The following is a 13,547-nucleotide window of genomic DNA, read 5'->3' on the forward strand; positions in this document are numbered from 1 at the left end:
CAAGCAGATACCGACAAGATATGAGAGTATGGACAATAATTTCTAGTTCTAGATCACGCTTCGGGTAATTATTCTTAGGAGGACTCCATCAACGAGAGATAAAAGCAACAATTTAACATTCTTACATGAGGAGACTGGCAAATCCTTAAAGAGAGGCATCATGGAAGATCTGAAAAGGCTTTGATTTAACTGGAGGAGTGAGAATCTGAGGATGTCGTCAAGGTAGATAATCATGAACTCATCAAGAGAATCCATGAAGACATAGTTTATTAAGCGGGAGAATAACGAAGAACATTGGTGAGACAAAAAGACATCACCAATAAATTCTTTGGAAAGACATCGGCGAAAACGAAAACACAAACCAACGAGACATCTTCGAGCAACGGAGAGGCACTGAGAGCAAACAAGTAAGCCAAGGAATATGAACGGAAACGAACAATGGCCTGATGGTTTTGCCTGATGGCAACCAAACCATGCCTAGAATCACATCGATTTCAGAATTGCAAAGTGGCATGAGAAAAGAGAACTCCGAGGCTTCTGCGCTGACGTTGATGACTCTAACACTTCTTAGAGGAGATTTCCTCACCATAGCCTTTGCCGGAGTAGAGCATGGTGGAGGAGGCACAAGCTTTGCCCAAGTCAAACTTTGTAAACTTTGACCAAGTTTACATAAACAAAATTTATTAACATTCACAATCTAAACCAATACCATTGAATATATTTTCACGTCATATATACCTGTTATTGTGAAACTTTAGATTGGTTTTGATAATCTTGGTCAAACTTTATTAAGTTTGACTCAGGTCAAATCTGATATGTGAAGTAAGTAAAAATGAAGTACTAAACAAAGGTCGAATGTATATACTTTGACCTCGTAATAGAGGTAATTGTTACTTTACATTTTTAGAGTCAAATAAGTTGCAAAGTTTAACATTGCCATTTATCATTTAGTTTCAGGCTGTTCATAATATATACGGTATGCTAGCACTACAAAAAGCTCCGGTCTTAACGCCCCTACGGAAGCTGAGCAGCCTTTCCTCGGGTTCGTAGAGTCGGGTTTCCTATTTACCCACAATGGAGGAGCCGCCCCCACCAACCAAAGCAGGTAGGCGACCACGGTTCATAACACACTCTTCGCACAACAGATCCACTTTGAAGTTGACTTATTCGCTTGGCCAATCGTCGGAATGTGTACGAGATACCATAAGGGCCCAATATCTCAATAGCACCCTTGTCTAAAGCTTCGAATGAGACTGAATATCCGAAATGCAGGAACGATCTGACTAGAAAGTCATTCAAAACTTGATCGAAGAACCAACGTTTATTGAAGAAGCTATAGAGTCGATTACAAAAAGTACTAGTTTGAAAGGCTTGTTGGAATTGATCCGCTATGAGATTTACATTATACGCTAGAGAAGCACCTGAAGTACTAAACATATATGCATTAGTTTTGTAATGGTTGGGGCAGCAAACTCGAATTCGGCAAGAATCTCATTTTTTGGTAGTACGAAGGGGGAATTGGCCCCAAAATTGGATAGGGGTAAAGACACAGCCGGGTGCCGGCAGCTTATTCAAGTGCCCCCCGAACCGCGCGAAATGGTCGCCTATTACACGACTCACAAACTCTGCCCTGGGTGGGGTTACCTATTATTTGTAGGCGGTACGTACGGCGCACGCAGGGCCTCGGTTTGCTGCGTGGACTGTCTATGCATTTCCTACAAAGTGTAATGGAACCCAGCTCAGCTCCGCCGAGCCAAAAGAAAAGGACAGAACAACCGGAGGCTAAGAGTAGAGTATAGCCAAGGGGCTTTCGTCATCCATAAAGGACCTGACGGAAGACCGCGCTCCGAAGTGTGCACTTCGAGTTTTGTTTTAAGAACACTTGGCCTTACCCAGTCCTGCTATCGGCTCAACCCTATTTATTCATCTCTTTTTTTACATGAAGATTTTTTGGATCTCTCTTGTTCATAGATCTTGAAAGCGGATCAATAGAAATTGCTCAAAGGATCTATCTATAGAAAGATCTAGATCTCTATCATCATCTATCTCTATATCTAGATATGGAAGAACCCTCGAAGCCTATCCCCGACGATGATGCCCCCTGGGCGAAAGGAAAGGGGTCGCCATTCTCTTTCTTTCCTCAATCGTTCCGGCCATTTCTCTCATTCATCTCTTTTTTTTACATGGAGATTTTTTGGATCTCTCTTATTCATAGATCTTGAAAGCGGATCAATAGAAATTGCTCAAAGGATCTATCTATAGAAAGATCTAGATCTCTATCATCATCTATCTCTATATCTAGATATGGAAGAACCCTTGAAGCCTATCGCCGACGATGATGCCCCTTGGGCGAAAGGAAAGGGGTCGCCATTCTCTTTCTTTTCTCAATTGCTCCGATCATTTCTCTCATTCCTTTTTGTTTGTTTTTTCGGGTTGGTTTGTTTCCTCCTCCTATCTACGCAATTCTCTGTCTTCGTTCGTGATCATCTTAGGCGAAAGGATAGGTATAAATTTTGTGGAGGGGCGGCTGTGAATGGGCGATTCCCCCTTTTCCATTGAAGTAGGGAAGGGGGTGATTGATCTTTTTTTTGAATCAGGCCTTACTGACCAAGTGGTGGTATAAGCTTCATTGTGGATGAAAAGAAGTCCTTGTGAGCGGAGTTACAAAAGGAAGTTCAAGCTCAAGAAATCCTCTCAATAGGGACTGGGCAAGCAAGCTGTTTGTTTATTTGATCTTACCCGGTTGTGAGACGGGACGTGAAGTCAACCAAGTACATTTGTGTTCATAGTGTCCCCGACACCTTCCTCCTAGCTAAGTATGGATGCTGAAGTTAACTGGAGTGTGGGGCGAGTGCGTGGTAGATGGAACTCCTATTTAGCGCATTTTTTCTTGCACTTCCAACTTGAAGAGGAAGAAGCATCTCTCTTTGCATCTTCAATAGATAGGAAAAATAATCTTGAGGAGTAGAGCATGGTGGTGGATGCACAAGCTTTGCTTCAAGTCAAACTTTGTAAACTTTGACCAAGTTTACATAAACAAAATTTATTAACATTCACAATCCAAGTCAATACCATTGAATATATTTTTACATCATACATACTTGTTATTGCGAAAGTTTAGATTGGTTTCGACAATTTTGGTCAAACTTTATGAAGTTTAACTTAGGTCAAATCTAATATGTGAAGTAAGTACTAAACAAAGGTCGAATGTATATACTTTGACCTCGTAACAGAGGTAATTGTTACTTTACATTTTAGAGTTAAATAAGTTGCAAAGTTTAGCATTGTCATTTATCAAGTTTCGGGCTGTCCATAATATCTACAGTAATGAGGACATAAACATTTCTAAACAAAAATAACAGCACTACCTAGGAAGGATGGAGGAGTAAAAAAGACAAGCGACTCCGCTGGGGATCGAACCCAGAATCTCTGGTTTCGTAGACCAGCGCCTTATCCATTGGGCCACGGAGTCCTTGAATAACCCGACGGAACGTTAAACTTACTCAATAAGATACCAGTGACCGCATCACGATGTAGTTAGTGAAGGCAGTGACCGAGCCATGATGCGGTTAGTGAGGGCTTTGAGTAAACTATATGGTACCAAACTAGGCCAGCACACAGCATATCATAACTGAAGGATTCAGACCACGCAGAAAAATAAATAAATTGTTCAGAACATGGATGGACATGAGAACGCAGGCAACAAAAAAAAAAAGGGAAGAACATTGGAGGAAACGGCTCCAATTATTAACACAGAGGGTGGATGGCTTCAGTCAAGAAGTTCTTATTCAGTCTTGTCCGATAAAAACATCGCTGCGAATATCGATGGCCTCACGGCTAGGTGAGGTAGTTGATGAACTCGACGGCGGTCGCGATGGCGCCTCCGGTGATGGCGTCCTGGGCGATCTTGTTCCCTTTGTTGTTGGTAGCAGCAGAGACCAGGGCGCCGGTTGCAATGCCTCCTATCAACGCATTTTTCTACACGAGCACCGGAAAAGAGAGGGGTTAATAAACAATCTAAGACTGACAGAAAACATGCAACAGTAATATTGATTATGAATGCAAATAGTACTGTATTTTGATGGACAAGAAGATTTCTAACGTGCTAGCACAGCATTAGACCTGCGTAATCCTAGGACAGGGTGTGGAGACAGAAGTTAAAGTTATCATCATGAGTTATGAGATGCCATGGATCTGATTGAATCTTCTCTTACACTACTTAAGCAATTAGCTCAAGATCTTACTCAACAAAAGAAAGATGTAGATTGTCAAGTAGGCAGATAATGTTGTTTGCGACGGGGAGGCAGTCATGCAGGTTTTTTTTTTCTTTTCTTTTTTTTGAAAAGGGGGTATCCTCGGCCTCTGCATCAGAACGATGCATACGGCCACAGCAGTCATGCAGGTAGAATTTCCCTCCACCTAAGGTTCAGTTAAGTGCAAGAAACATGAAAGATCCATTTTCGGAGAATCATTACCCAGTCACGGTCACCACGGGCCCTTTCCACTCCATACTCCATGCCTACATACACCCCAGCAACGGCACCTGCAGATTAGTTGAAAAAGCATCCGAATCTGTCAGCGAAAATTTAGAAGAACGGATGAACGATTCATGTTAACACATTTATTGAGCCAAATAAGACAATAAGAAATGTTCTTCTACTTAGTTACCCCAATATGCACCCTCCTTGCACATTTTCTTCAGCTGCATAAAAAAAACAGAATACCACATCAGTTGCCTGAACCTTAACGCAGGTGCAGAAATAAGGCGACATAATTTCCACTAATCCACAAGTACAGAGCAATTATACAAAAATAGTGTGCAGGGGCTTAATTAGACTTCCAGTTCAGCTCTCTTTCCTCCATTTAAACATTATCCTTTGCTAAAAAAAAGAACCTTAAACATTATCCAACAGGGTATGCTAAAACTAGGCGCTGCTACTGAAATAGCCTGAAGTACTGAACATTTAGTCAGTTCCAGCTTAGAATATATCGGCTGCCTGTCAGTACACAGCTATTGGAACCGCTGTATGAAAAATTGGCTGATTAATTAGTTAACTACCACCCGACCGAGCAGTTACCAATTAACGATTTCCTGAACAATGAGTGGAGCATCTAGTTGTTTGACACTCAGAGAGCAGCAAAACTCAGGGGAAATGGTGCGACATAATGCCCTCTAATTACACGACAGTGATGGCGTCAAGCCACCGGTGTTTACAAAACTAAGTGAGAGAAAAACAAGTGCGGTGGAAAATGATGCTTACTGTCTCTTCAAGCTGGCGCTTCGAGATATCCCCTGCAAAGAAACCAAGATAATTTGGTGTCACATTTGTCTGCACAGCACCAACAAAAACTGATGTACACGAGTGAAAAATACTGCTCTATAACACTGGATTGCAACAGACAGCATCTGGCCAGTATCTAAACAAGATCCGGGTGGTTCTGAATCTAAGCTACTCTGCGTCTCTGCAAACCTGACTATGTCCTCTAATTACACAACAGCGATGGCCTCAAGTAGATGCAATATTTCAGCTAGCACTTAGTCAAGCTGCTTTTCACGAGACAGAGACACTGCATCTGGCTAAGTGTTAATTGAAATATGGCACGCTCTGAACCTAAGCTACTCTGCTTCTTTGCGAAGATGTGAACCTTCATCAAGAAAAAGGAAATCCCCTTTTTATCTATTTCCGGGAACGGTTCCGTCAGTCGATGAGTTTTTTCTTTTCTTTTTGAGAGAGAATGAGTTGATGAGTTAACTGAACACAAACATCCACACAAATAAATCCAGATCCTGTGGCTAACAACACGGTTTCTATACTAGAGTAGGAGAGACGGGATGCGTTGTGGTTACCCCTGTGGATGCAGTCGAAGGCGTCCTCGGCGACCACCCTGCAGGCGCCGACCTGCGCGCATTATCCAGACGCCGGATCAGACACATTGCAATATATACGTCTAGATACATTGGGTTAAAGATAAAGAAGACGAGGGAGGGGGGAGGGGGGTGCGTACGGCGCCGATCTTGAGGAAGCCGTCGACGGTGCGGTTGAGGAGCGGGTTCCCGAGGTCGATGGCCACGTCCACCTTGTTCGACCCCGCCTCCAGCCCCGCGCTAGGCATCTTTCCTTCTCTTGACTGACCAGCTGGGAGCAGTGCAGAGCAAGAAGATGGAGCGGAGTACAGTGAGATACGCAGAGTGGGATATGTATAGAGCGAGACGGAGAGGAAGCAGTGGCTGTGAAGCCACGGGAGCCTTCGACCCTACTCCGCTGGGGGGACTCGCGCCATGGCCACGCGTCCACGGGCGGAAACAAAAGCGTCGCTCCCGGCGCTGGTCCCGTGGGATCCGCCGGTGGACGCACGGCGCAGGATGCCCTGCCGACTTGCTTGCCTCCCCAGGGTTTATCCAAAAAAAGCAAATCGAATGGCGCCCTTGTTTCCATTTCAATTTGGAAATGAAATAGTAAAACGAATTCCTTTTCCAGGATGGTTTTACTCGGCCAAATCTGGATTCCATGTGTTGCCGACACTCAATTTGTCAATTGACAGGACATATCTATCTATCTATCTCATGTTTGGCTGCCATTTCTGAGGTGTAACATGAACCAGCCAGCAAGTTTTGCTTAAAAAAAAGCTGCACATAATACTAGACAAACATTATCTTTTCGGATTTTAAAGTTGATGCCGGGATGAATTCAGTTAGATCGCATAATCCTTCATGAAACAGGCTGGTCCATATATACGGCACGAGGCCACACAATCAAATTTGGACCGCCATGTTCAGATCCATAAAGCAAAAATGCATGGCTGGCACAAACAAAGCAAATGTTCAAAGCTCCAAAGCTTGTATCAAGCAAGGTATGCAAGACAAAAGACTATACCTTGTTCAGGACCTATCTCTTTTTATTCCATCAAGAAAGGTTTGAAGAGATTTGATCTTGTGGCTTCTTTGTTGTCATGCAAATATGATGTGAATCATGCATGTAAGTAAACTTACTAAAGCAGCTATCAAATGTGTTAACTTGCAAGTCTAAGGTGTGTCGAACGTCTACATTAATATGAACAACATTCATTTTCAAAGAAGATACATAGGAAAAGGAAAAAGAAACATGGGTAGAAGAAATGCATATGCCAAAGCAGAGACAGCAGCAAATTAGAGCCGCATAAGGGCATCTCCAAGGGAGACTCGCAAAGCTCCGGTATATGTCTGACCGGACACATTTGTTCACTTATGCAGTCTAATGGGGACCTGTATTGATCTGCGAAGTGGTCCGGACGTCCATTTTCTGGAAAAGTGGAGACAAAGGTAGGGGAGATATACCGGAGTTCGGACATTCACTTGACCAACCAAAAGCCTCCGCGTGATCCTCCTCTCTTTTCTCTCTCCTTAGATGCATGGTCCCCCTCTCATCTCTCTCCTCCCAACCGGACACCACACCGCAAATAACCACCACATGCATGGTCCCCACCTACTTTTTCTTCTCACAGCTAGATACTTTGTAAATAGAGTTGGATGGCTCACTTTCGTATCATGTCCGTGGACCACGTCCGGACACAAAAACGGACATATACCAAAGGAAATTTGCGGGTCAGCATTGGACATGCCCTAAAGAACCCATGCTCATTGCTTATGTACATGTCCAAATCATAACGATTCTTTTAAAGTAGATTGACCAACTAGTACTCCTAGTTAAGAGGAAGACAATGCTTTCTTTTTTCAATTAAAGAAAACAAATTATTTGGCAGGTGATTCTAGTGTCCAGTCTCAAGATGTGCTAGAATTGGTCTTCGCAAATTCAATTCCCACTGTCTATCAAAAAATGCAGCACAACCAGTAGATGCATTAGTTGGTTCTGTAATCAAGGATTTTATTCCATCATTGCACCGTCAAATTTGGGCTTGTCATGCTAATAAACAAGATGAAATCAGAAAAGCTTACATGTCTGCAACATACAACTTGACATCAACAATATATAAATATGGTCAACTTTTATAAACATGGTCACAATATATAACTTGACATCAACAATATATAAATACAGTCAAATTTTATAAACATGGCCACAATATATAACTTGACATCAACAATATATAAGTACGGTCAAATTTTATAAACATGGTCACAATATATAACTTGACATCGACGATGACCTCTCAATTTACATCTTGATACCATGTTGTCTTGTCTGAGTAAAAGTTACAAACAGAAATATATAGATTTATTATTGTGTAATTTTCATGACGGCTGCTAGGCGTCATCCGACTGATCTTAGAGAAAGATCAGCCACCTGACCATCCGTTCGATCGAAGTGTGCAACGCATCTTAATTCCTTCTCTTTTGGATCTACACCCAACAAGCCCAGCAACACGGCACAACGTAGCCTTCTGCAACAACGGGGATGTTGCGAACCGCACGACAGCAGCACCGACGCCTCAACCATGACAACGACGTAGCAACCTCACAACAGTGGATGATGCGACCCAACGAGCGCAACTCCGCCGAGGCAGGACGTTGGACACTGTATGTTCATCACTACCACACATTTGCGTCGATGCTGCAAAAAGCAATTGGGCGATGCCGGCCACCGCCCCTCTCGTCGGTGCCTCCTTGATGCCACCTTACAGCTACACCACCACCACCACTCATGATGCTTTAAAACACCGTCGCCGGTTGACGGAGCAAGATATCAATCGGACGATCCGAAGAGTTTCATAATTTTCATTACAAATAGAAACCCCCAAAAAATAGATAATCACTGAGAAGTTCACAATACCAGACTTCAGGATCTGTGTAACCTCTGTCGAAATGAGTGTAGCCGTTTGATCAATGTATAATCTCGTCTGACCAGAAAAAAGAAAAAGGAAACTTCAGGTAGGCGGTTTGTGTGTACGGCAGAGTCGAGCCCAATCACTCCTCCCATTCCCTCGATGCTAGCCAGCTAAACGCATCTGGTGATCGGTCCGTCCCGTAGGGTGACGGTTAGCGTTTGGAAAGCGGCGATTACGGAGGCGATTAGGTCTCCGTCGTCCCTGTCCTTCGTCTAGCGCTAGCCGCCATACTAGTCGAGATCTACTCCGGCGACTGAGATCCAAACCCGTCTGTTCTCTGTCCCTTGTCCTCCTGGACGGGGGGCGAACCCATCCCAATCCACAAAACAGCCTTTCGCGCGTTCTGGGGCGTGCGATCGTAAACCACTAAAACCCTAGACGTGACCAGACAGCTGTGAAGATGGAGAAAATGGCGGGGCTGCTGGAGAACCTGCGGCTGTCGGAGGAGGAGAGGAAGGGAGTGAAGATCCGGAGGGATGCGCAGGGAAAAGGGAAGCAGACGGAGATCCGGGCGATCGGGAGAGTCTTGTCAGAGAGGCCGGCGCATCTAGATGCGATCTGCAACTCTTTGGGAAAGGTCTGGAGCCCCATTCGCGGAGTGGAATGCAAGGAGTTGGGCGACAACATATTCATGTTCATCTTCAACCAGGAGAGGGAGAGAAGGAAGGCCCTGGAGGACGGCCCGTGGATGTTTGACAACGACCTGGTGGTGATGGAGGAGTTTGTATCGAGGAAGCGGATTGAAGACTATGAGTTCAAGGATATACCTATTTGGATTAGGGTTTATGGGTTACCATTGGGAGACATGGATGAAGATACTGGGGAGATGATCAGAAATATGGTGGGAGAGTTCGTAGAAGCTGACACTAGAGCGGATGGAAGGGCCATTGGGAAATATCTCAGAGTGAAGGTACACCTCCAAATTGGGAAGCCATTGATGAGGGGTTTTAGGCTCGATACAAGACAGGGAGATGAAGGAAGTGAGGAGGAAGATAACCGGGTAGAGGCGGGAGAGAGGCCGGTGAAGAGCAAGGATGAGGAGGAGAAGGACCCTTGGTGCCGGTTTGAATATGAGTACCTACCAGATTTTTGTTACATCTGAGGTTAGCTAGGCCATCTCGAGCGGGACTGTTCAATCAAGCTAAAGAAAGGAGAGATGGCACAATTTGGTAGGTGGATGAAGGCGGACACGGGCATAAGGAGAGGAGGGGTGCCGGATGGGACATGGCGGAGCTCTACGCGTGGTAGCAGTGGGAGTCGGGCATATGGTTTTGGGCGGTCTGGTGTTCGGTCAGGCAGCGACAACCTATCATGGAGGAAGGATGGGAGCAGGTCAGGAGGAGGGAGCGGAGTGGAGAAGGGTCCGGAGGTGAATAGCCCGACTAAGGCAAAAATGGCTGGGGGTAAGGAGGGCACCGTTAGGAAGATCACTGTCAGCGACAAAGCTACGAATGTGCAGGAGGGGGAGGCAACACCTAAGGAGATGGAGCTCCAGGAGAATGGTGCGATGAAGGAGGCGGATGGGGTATGGAGGTTGATGCGTTGGGTAGTTTAGTGCAGAGGAAGAGAAGGGGAAGGGTGGGAAGATGAACATGTCGCAGAAAAACAAGGGTGAGAAGGGAGGTAAAGTTAGGGAGCCAGACAAATTCAGGAGGAGGGAGAGAGCACGGAAAGAGGATAAAGAAGGTGTGTCTCAAGAGGGTACATGAGGGAGTAAGAAGAGATCATGTGCGGAAGAGGAGATGGAAACCGAGGGGAGCAGGTCAGCTAAAAGAGAACGGAGGATGGAGCGGGCGATTGAGGAGAACCGTGTCGGGTCTGACAACAACAACACATCGGCCGGGCTGCAGGAGCAGCCCCGCCGGGAGCAATGAAACTAATAAGTTGGAACTGCCGGGGTTTGGGGAATGGCCCGGCAGTTCGTGCACTCCTGGATCTTGGGAGAAAGGAGGACCCCGATATCTTGTTCTTGGCTGAGAGTAGAATGACGGAGGAGGAGATGGAATGGCTGAGGTGGAAGCTAGGGCTCGCTAGCATGGTGGCTTGGAACCCGGAGGGGAGGAGTAGGGGAGTGGCGATGTTCCGGAGGAGAGGGATGGATGTTACCTTGAGGTCGATGGTGAGGAGGCATATAGATGCAGATGTTATGGATGAGAAGGGGGTATGGAGGCTTACTGGGGTGTACGGGGAATCACAATGGGAGAGGAAAGTGGAGACCTGGAGGGTTCTACGCACACTCAAACAACAACACCAAGGGGGTAGGGCCTGGCTGTGCCTTGGAGACTTCAATGAAATATTGTGCAACGACGAGAAGGTGGGAGGAGTACCGTGAGGCTCTATCTTTTTGCGAACTACAAGATTTAGGTTTTGAGGGTGACATGTTTACTTGGCGGAACCATAGTGAAGTTAGTGCAGATTACATCTGTGAGCGGCTGGACCGGGCAGTGGCAAATGATGGATGGTGTACTCAGTTCCCTGACTTTCAGGTAGTTAATGGAGACCCGAGGCACTCCGATCACAGGCCGGTGGTTGTGTCAACAGAAAAAGAAGATACAGAAACAGGGACCCGTGATACTACCTTTCGCTTTGAGGCCCGGTGGATGCAGGAGGATGGATTTGATGAAGTTATTAAGAAGGCATGGGAGGAAAGCTGGGCGGAAGGGGCAGGAGAGGTGTCAAGGGCGTTGGCGGGAGTGGCTCGAAGACTAACAAAATGGAACAAGGAAGTTGTGGGCGAGCTAGGAGCGAAGCTTAAGAAGGCAAACTGTGATTTGGAAAAATGGAGGCGGCGTGTGATCTCAGAAGAGAAAGTGAAGGAGGAGGCGTGATGGAGAGGAGAGGTAGCATGCCTAGAAGAGATCATCCATATAAAGTGGAGACAAAGAGTGCACATATGGTGGTTGAAGGAGTGGGGGAGGAACACTAAGTTTCTGCATAAGTGTGCTACAGCGAGGAAGAAAAATAACAAAATAAAGGAACTGAGGAGAGAGTATGGCTCGGTGGTGGCGGAGGGACCTGAGATGACTAACTATGTGTGCTCCTTTTTTCAGGATGTGTTCACTTCAAAACGCAGCACCAGATCGTCGGAACTGGCGCAATGTGTCTAGGCGCGGGTTACACCGCAAATGAATGAGTGCTTCATGAAAGAGTTCACACAAGAGGAGATAAAGGTAGCCCTCGACCAGATTGGCGATTTGAAAGCACCTGGACCTGATGGTATGCCATCGTTGGTGTATAAAAACACTGGAGTATGATGGGTGGAAGGATTGTGGAGGAGGTGATGCATGTGCTGGATGGTGGACAGATGCCGGAAGGGTGGAACGATACATATGTGGTGTTGATACCGAAGGTGAAGAACCCAACCAGAATAACGGACTTGAGGCCTATAAGTTTATGCAATGTTCTGTATAAGATTGTCTCAAAGGTGTTGGCCAACCGACTAAAGATTATCTTGCCCGAGGTGATCTCAGATAACCAGAGTGGTTCGTGCCGGGGCACTTGATCATGGATAATGTCCTTATTGCATATGATCTTTCCCACATGCTGCTGAACAAAAGAAAAGGAAAGGAGGGCTACGCAACGATCAAGGCTGATATTAGCAAGGCGTACGACCGGGTTGAATGGAGCTTTCTCAAGCTCATGATGGAGAGGCTGGGATTCTGTAATGCATGGGTTGGGCTGTTAATGAAATGTGTTTCTACCGTCCGGTACCAAATAAAGGTTAATGGTAGCATCACAGAGCAGTTCGTGCCCACCCGGGGCCTGCGCCAAGGAGATCCCCTCTCACCGTATCTGTTCGTCATTTGTGCAGAGGGATTGTCTGCGCTATTACAAGCGGCTGAGAGAGAAGGAAGGCTGGGGGGTGTTCGAGTATGTCAGGGGGCTCCGGCCATTTCCCATCTATTCTTCGCCGATGACTCGGTCCTAATGATCAGGGCCAACAGTACTGAGGCGAACGAACTGAAGCGAATACTTGACTTGTATGAGGAATGCTCGGGACGGTGCATCAACAAGGAGAAGCGTGCCATCATGTTCAGTGCAAATACACGGGTGGAGCAGAAGGAAAATGTGAAGAGGGGTGTTGGCATTTCATGTGAAACCTGGAATGAATGCTACCTTGGATTACCTGTGTATGTGGGACGATCTCGCAAGCAAGTCTTTGCGTACTTAAAGGATGCAGTCTGGCGACGGATGCAAGGATGGAAGGAACGACTCTTGGATAAAGTGGGAAAGGAAGTGCTTGTGAAGGCCGTGGCCCAAGCCATCCCGACATATGCCATGTCTTGCTTCTACCTGACAAAAACCCTATGTGATGAGATTAGCTCGCTCATTGCGAAGTTTTGGTGGAGCCAGCAAGATAGTGAGTCCAAAATACACTGGATTGGATGGCCAAAACTGAGAAAGCCAAGGCGCAGGGGGGCCTAGGATTCAGGGACATACATTCCTTCAATATAGCGATGCTGTCCAGGTAGATATGGCGGCTGATCCAGAAACCAGAGAGCCTGTGCGCCCAGGTGCTGAGAGCCAAGTATTATCTGAATGGCGATATCCTGAGTGCAGCACCGAGGGAGGGCATTTCATACACCTGGAGGAGCCTCCTTCAGGGACTGGAGTTGGTCAGACACGGCTACATATGGCATATTGGCGATGGTCAGCAGGTTGATATCTCGGAGGACCCATGGCTGCCAAAAGCTTGGACACGGCGGGGGGCAACAACCAGGAAC

General features: G+C 46.1%; 1 protein-coding gene and 1 non-coding gene across 2 annotated transcripts; both read right to left on the reverse strand.

Moving 5' to 3' along the window:
* Window positions 1–3,399: 3,399 nt before the first annotated feature.
* TRNAR-ACG lies at window positions 3,400–3,472 on the reverse strand. Its single transcript has one exon. It is a non-coding gene; the product is annotated as a tRNA-Arg (tRNA).
* Window positions 3,473–3,625: 153 nt separating this feature from the next.
* Window positions 3,626–6,173, reverse strand: LOC125530059 (outer envelope pore protein 16, chloroplastic-like; the record flags this gene model as incomplete). Its single annotated transcript, XM_048694457.1, is given in 6 exon segments — window positions 3,626–3,978; window positions 4,476–4,543; window positions 4,669–4,702; window positions 5,262–5,293; window positions 5,849–5,900; window positions 6,007–6,173. Coding segments are annotated over 6 exon segments (494 nt in total), but the record flags the coding sequence as incomplete, so codon positions are not given.
* Between the last annotated feature and the right edge of the window lie 7,374 nt (window positions 6,174–13,547).

Source organism: Triticum urartu, unplaced genomic scaffold, assembly GCF_003073215.2.
Source record: "Triticum urartu cultivar G1812 unplaced genomic scaffold, Tu2.1 TuUngrouped_contig_6040, whole genome shotgun sequence".
NCBI classification, from domain to species: Eukaryota; Viridiplantae; Streptophyta; class Magnoliopsida; order Poales; family Poaceae; genus Triticum; species Triticum urartu.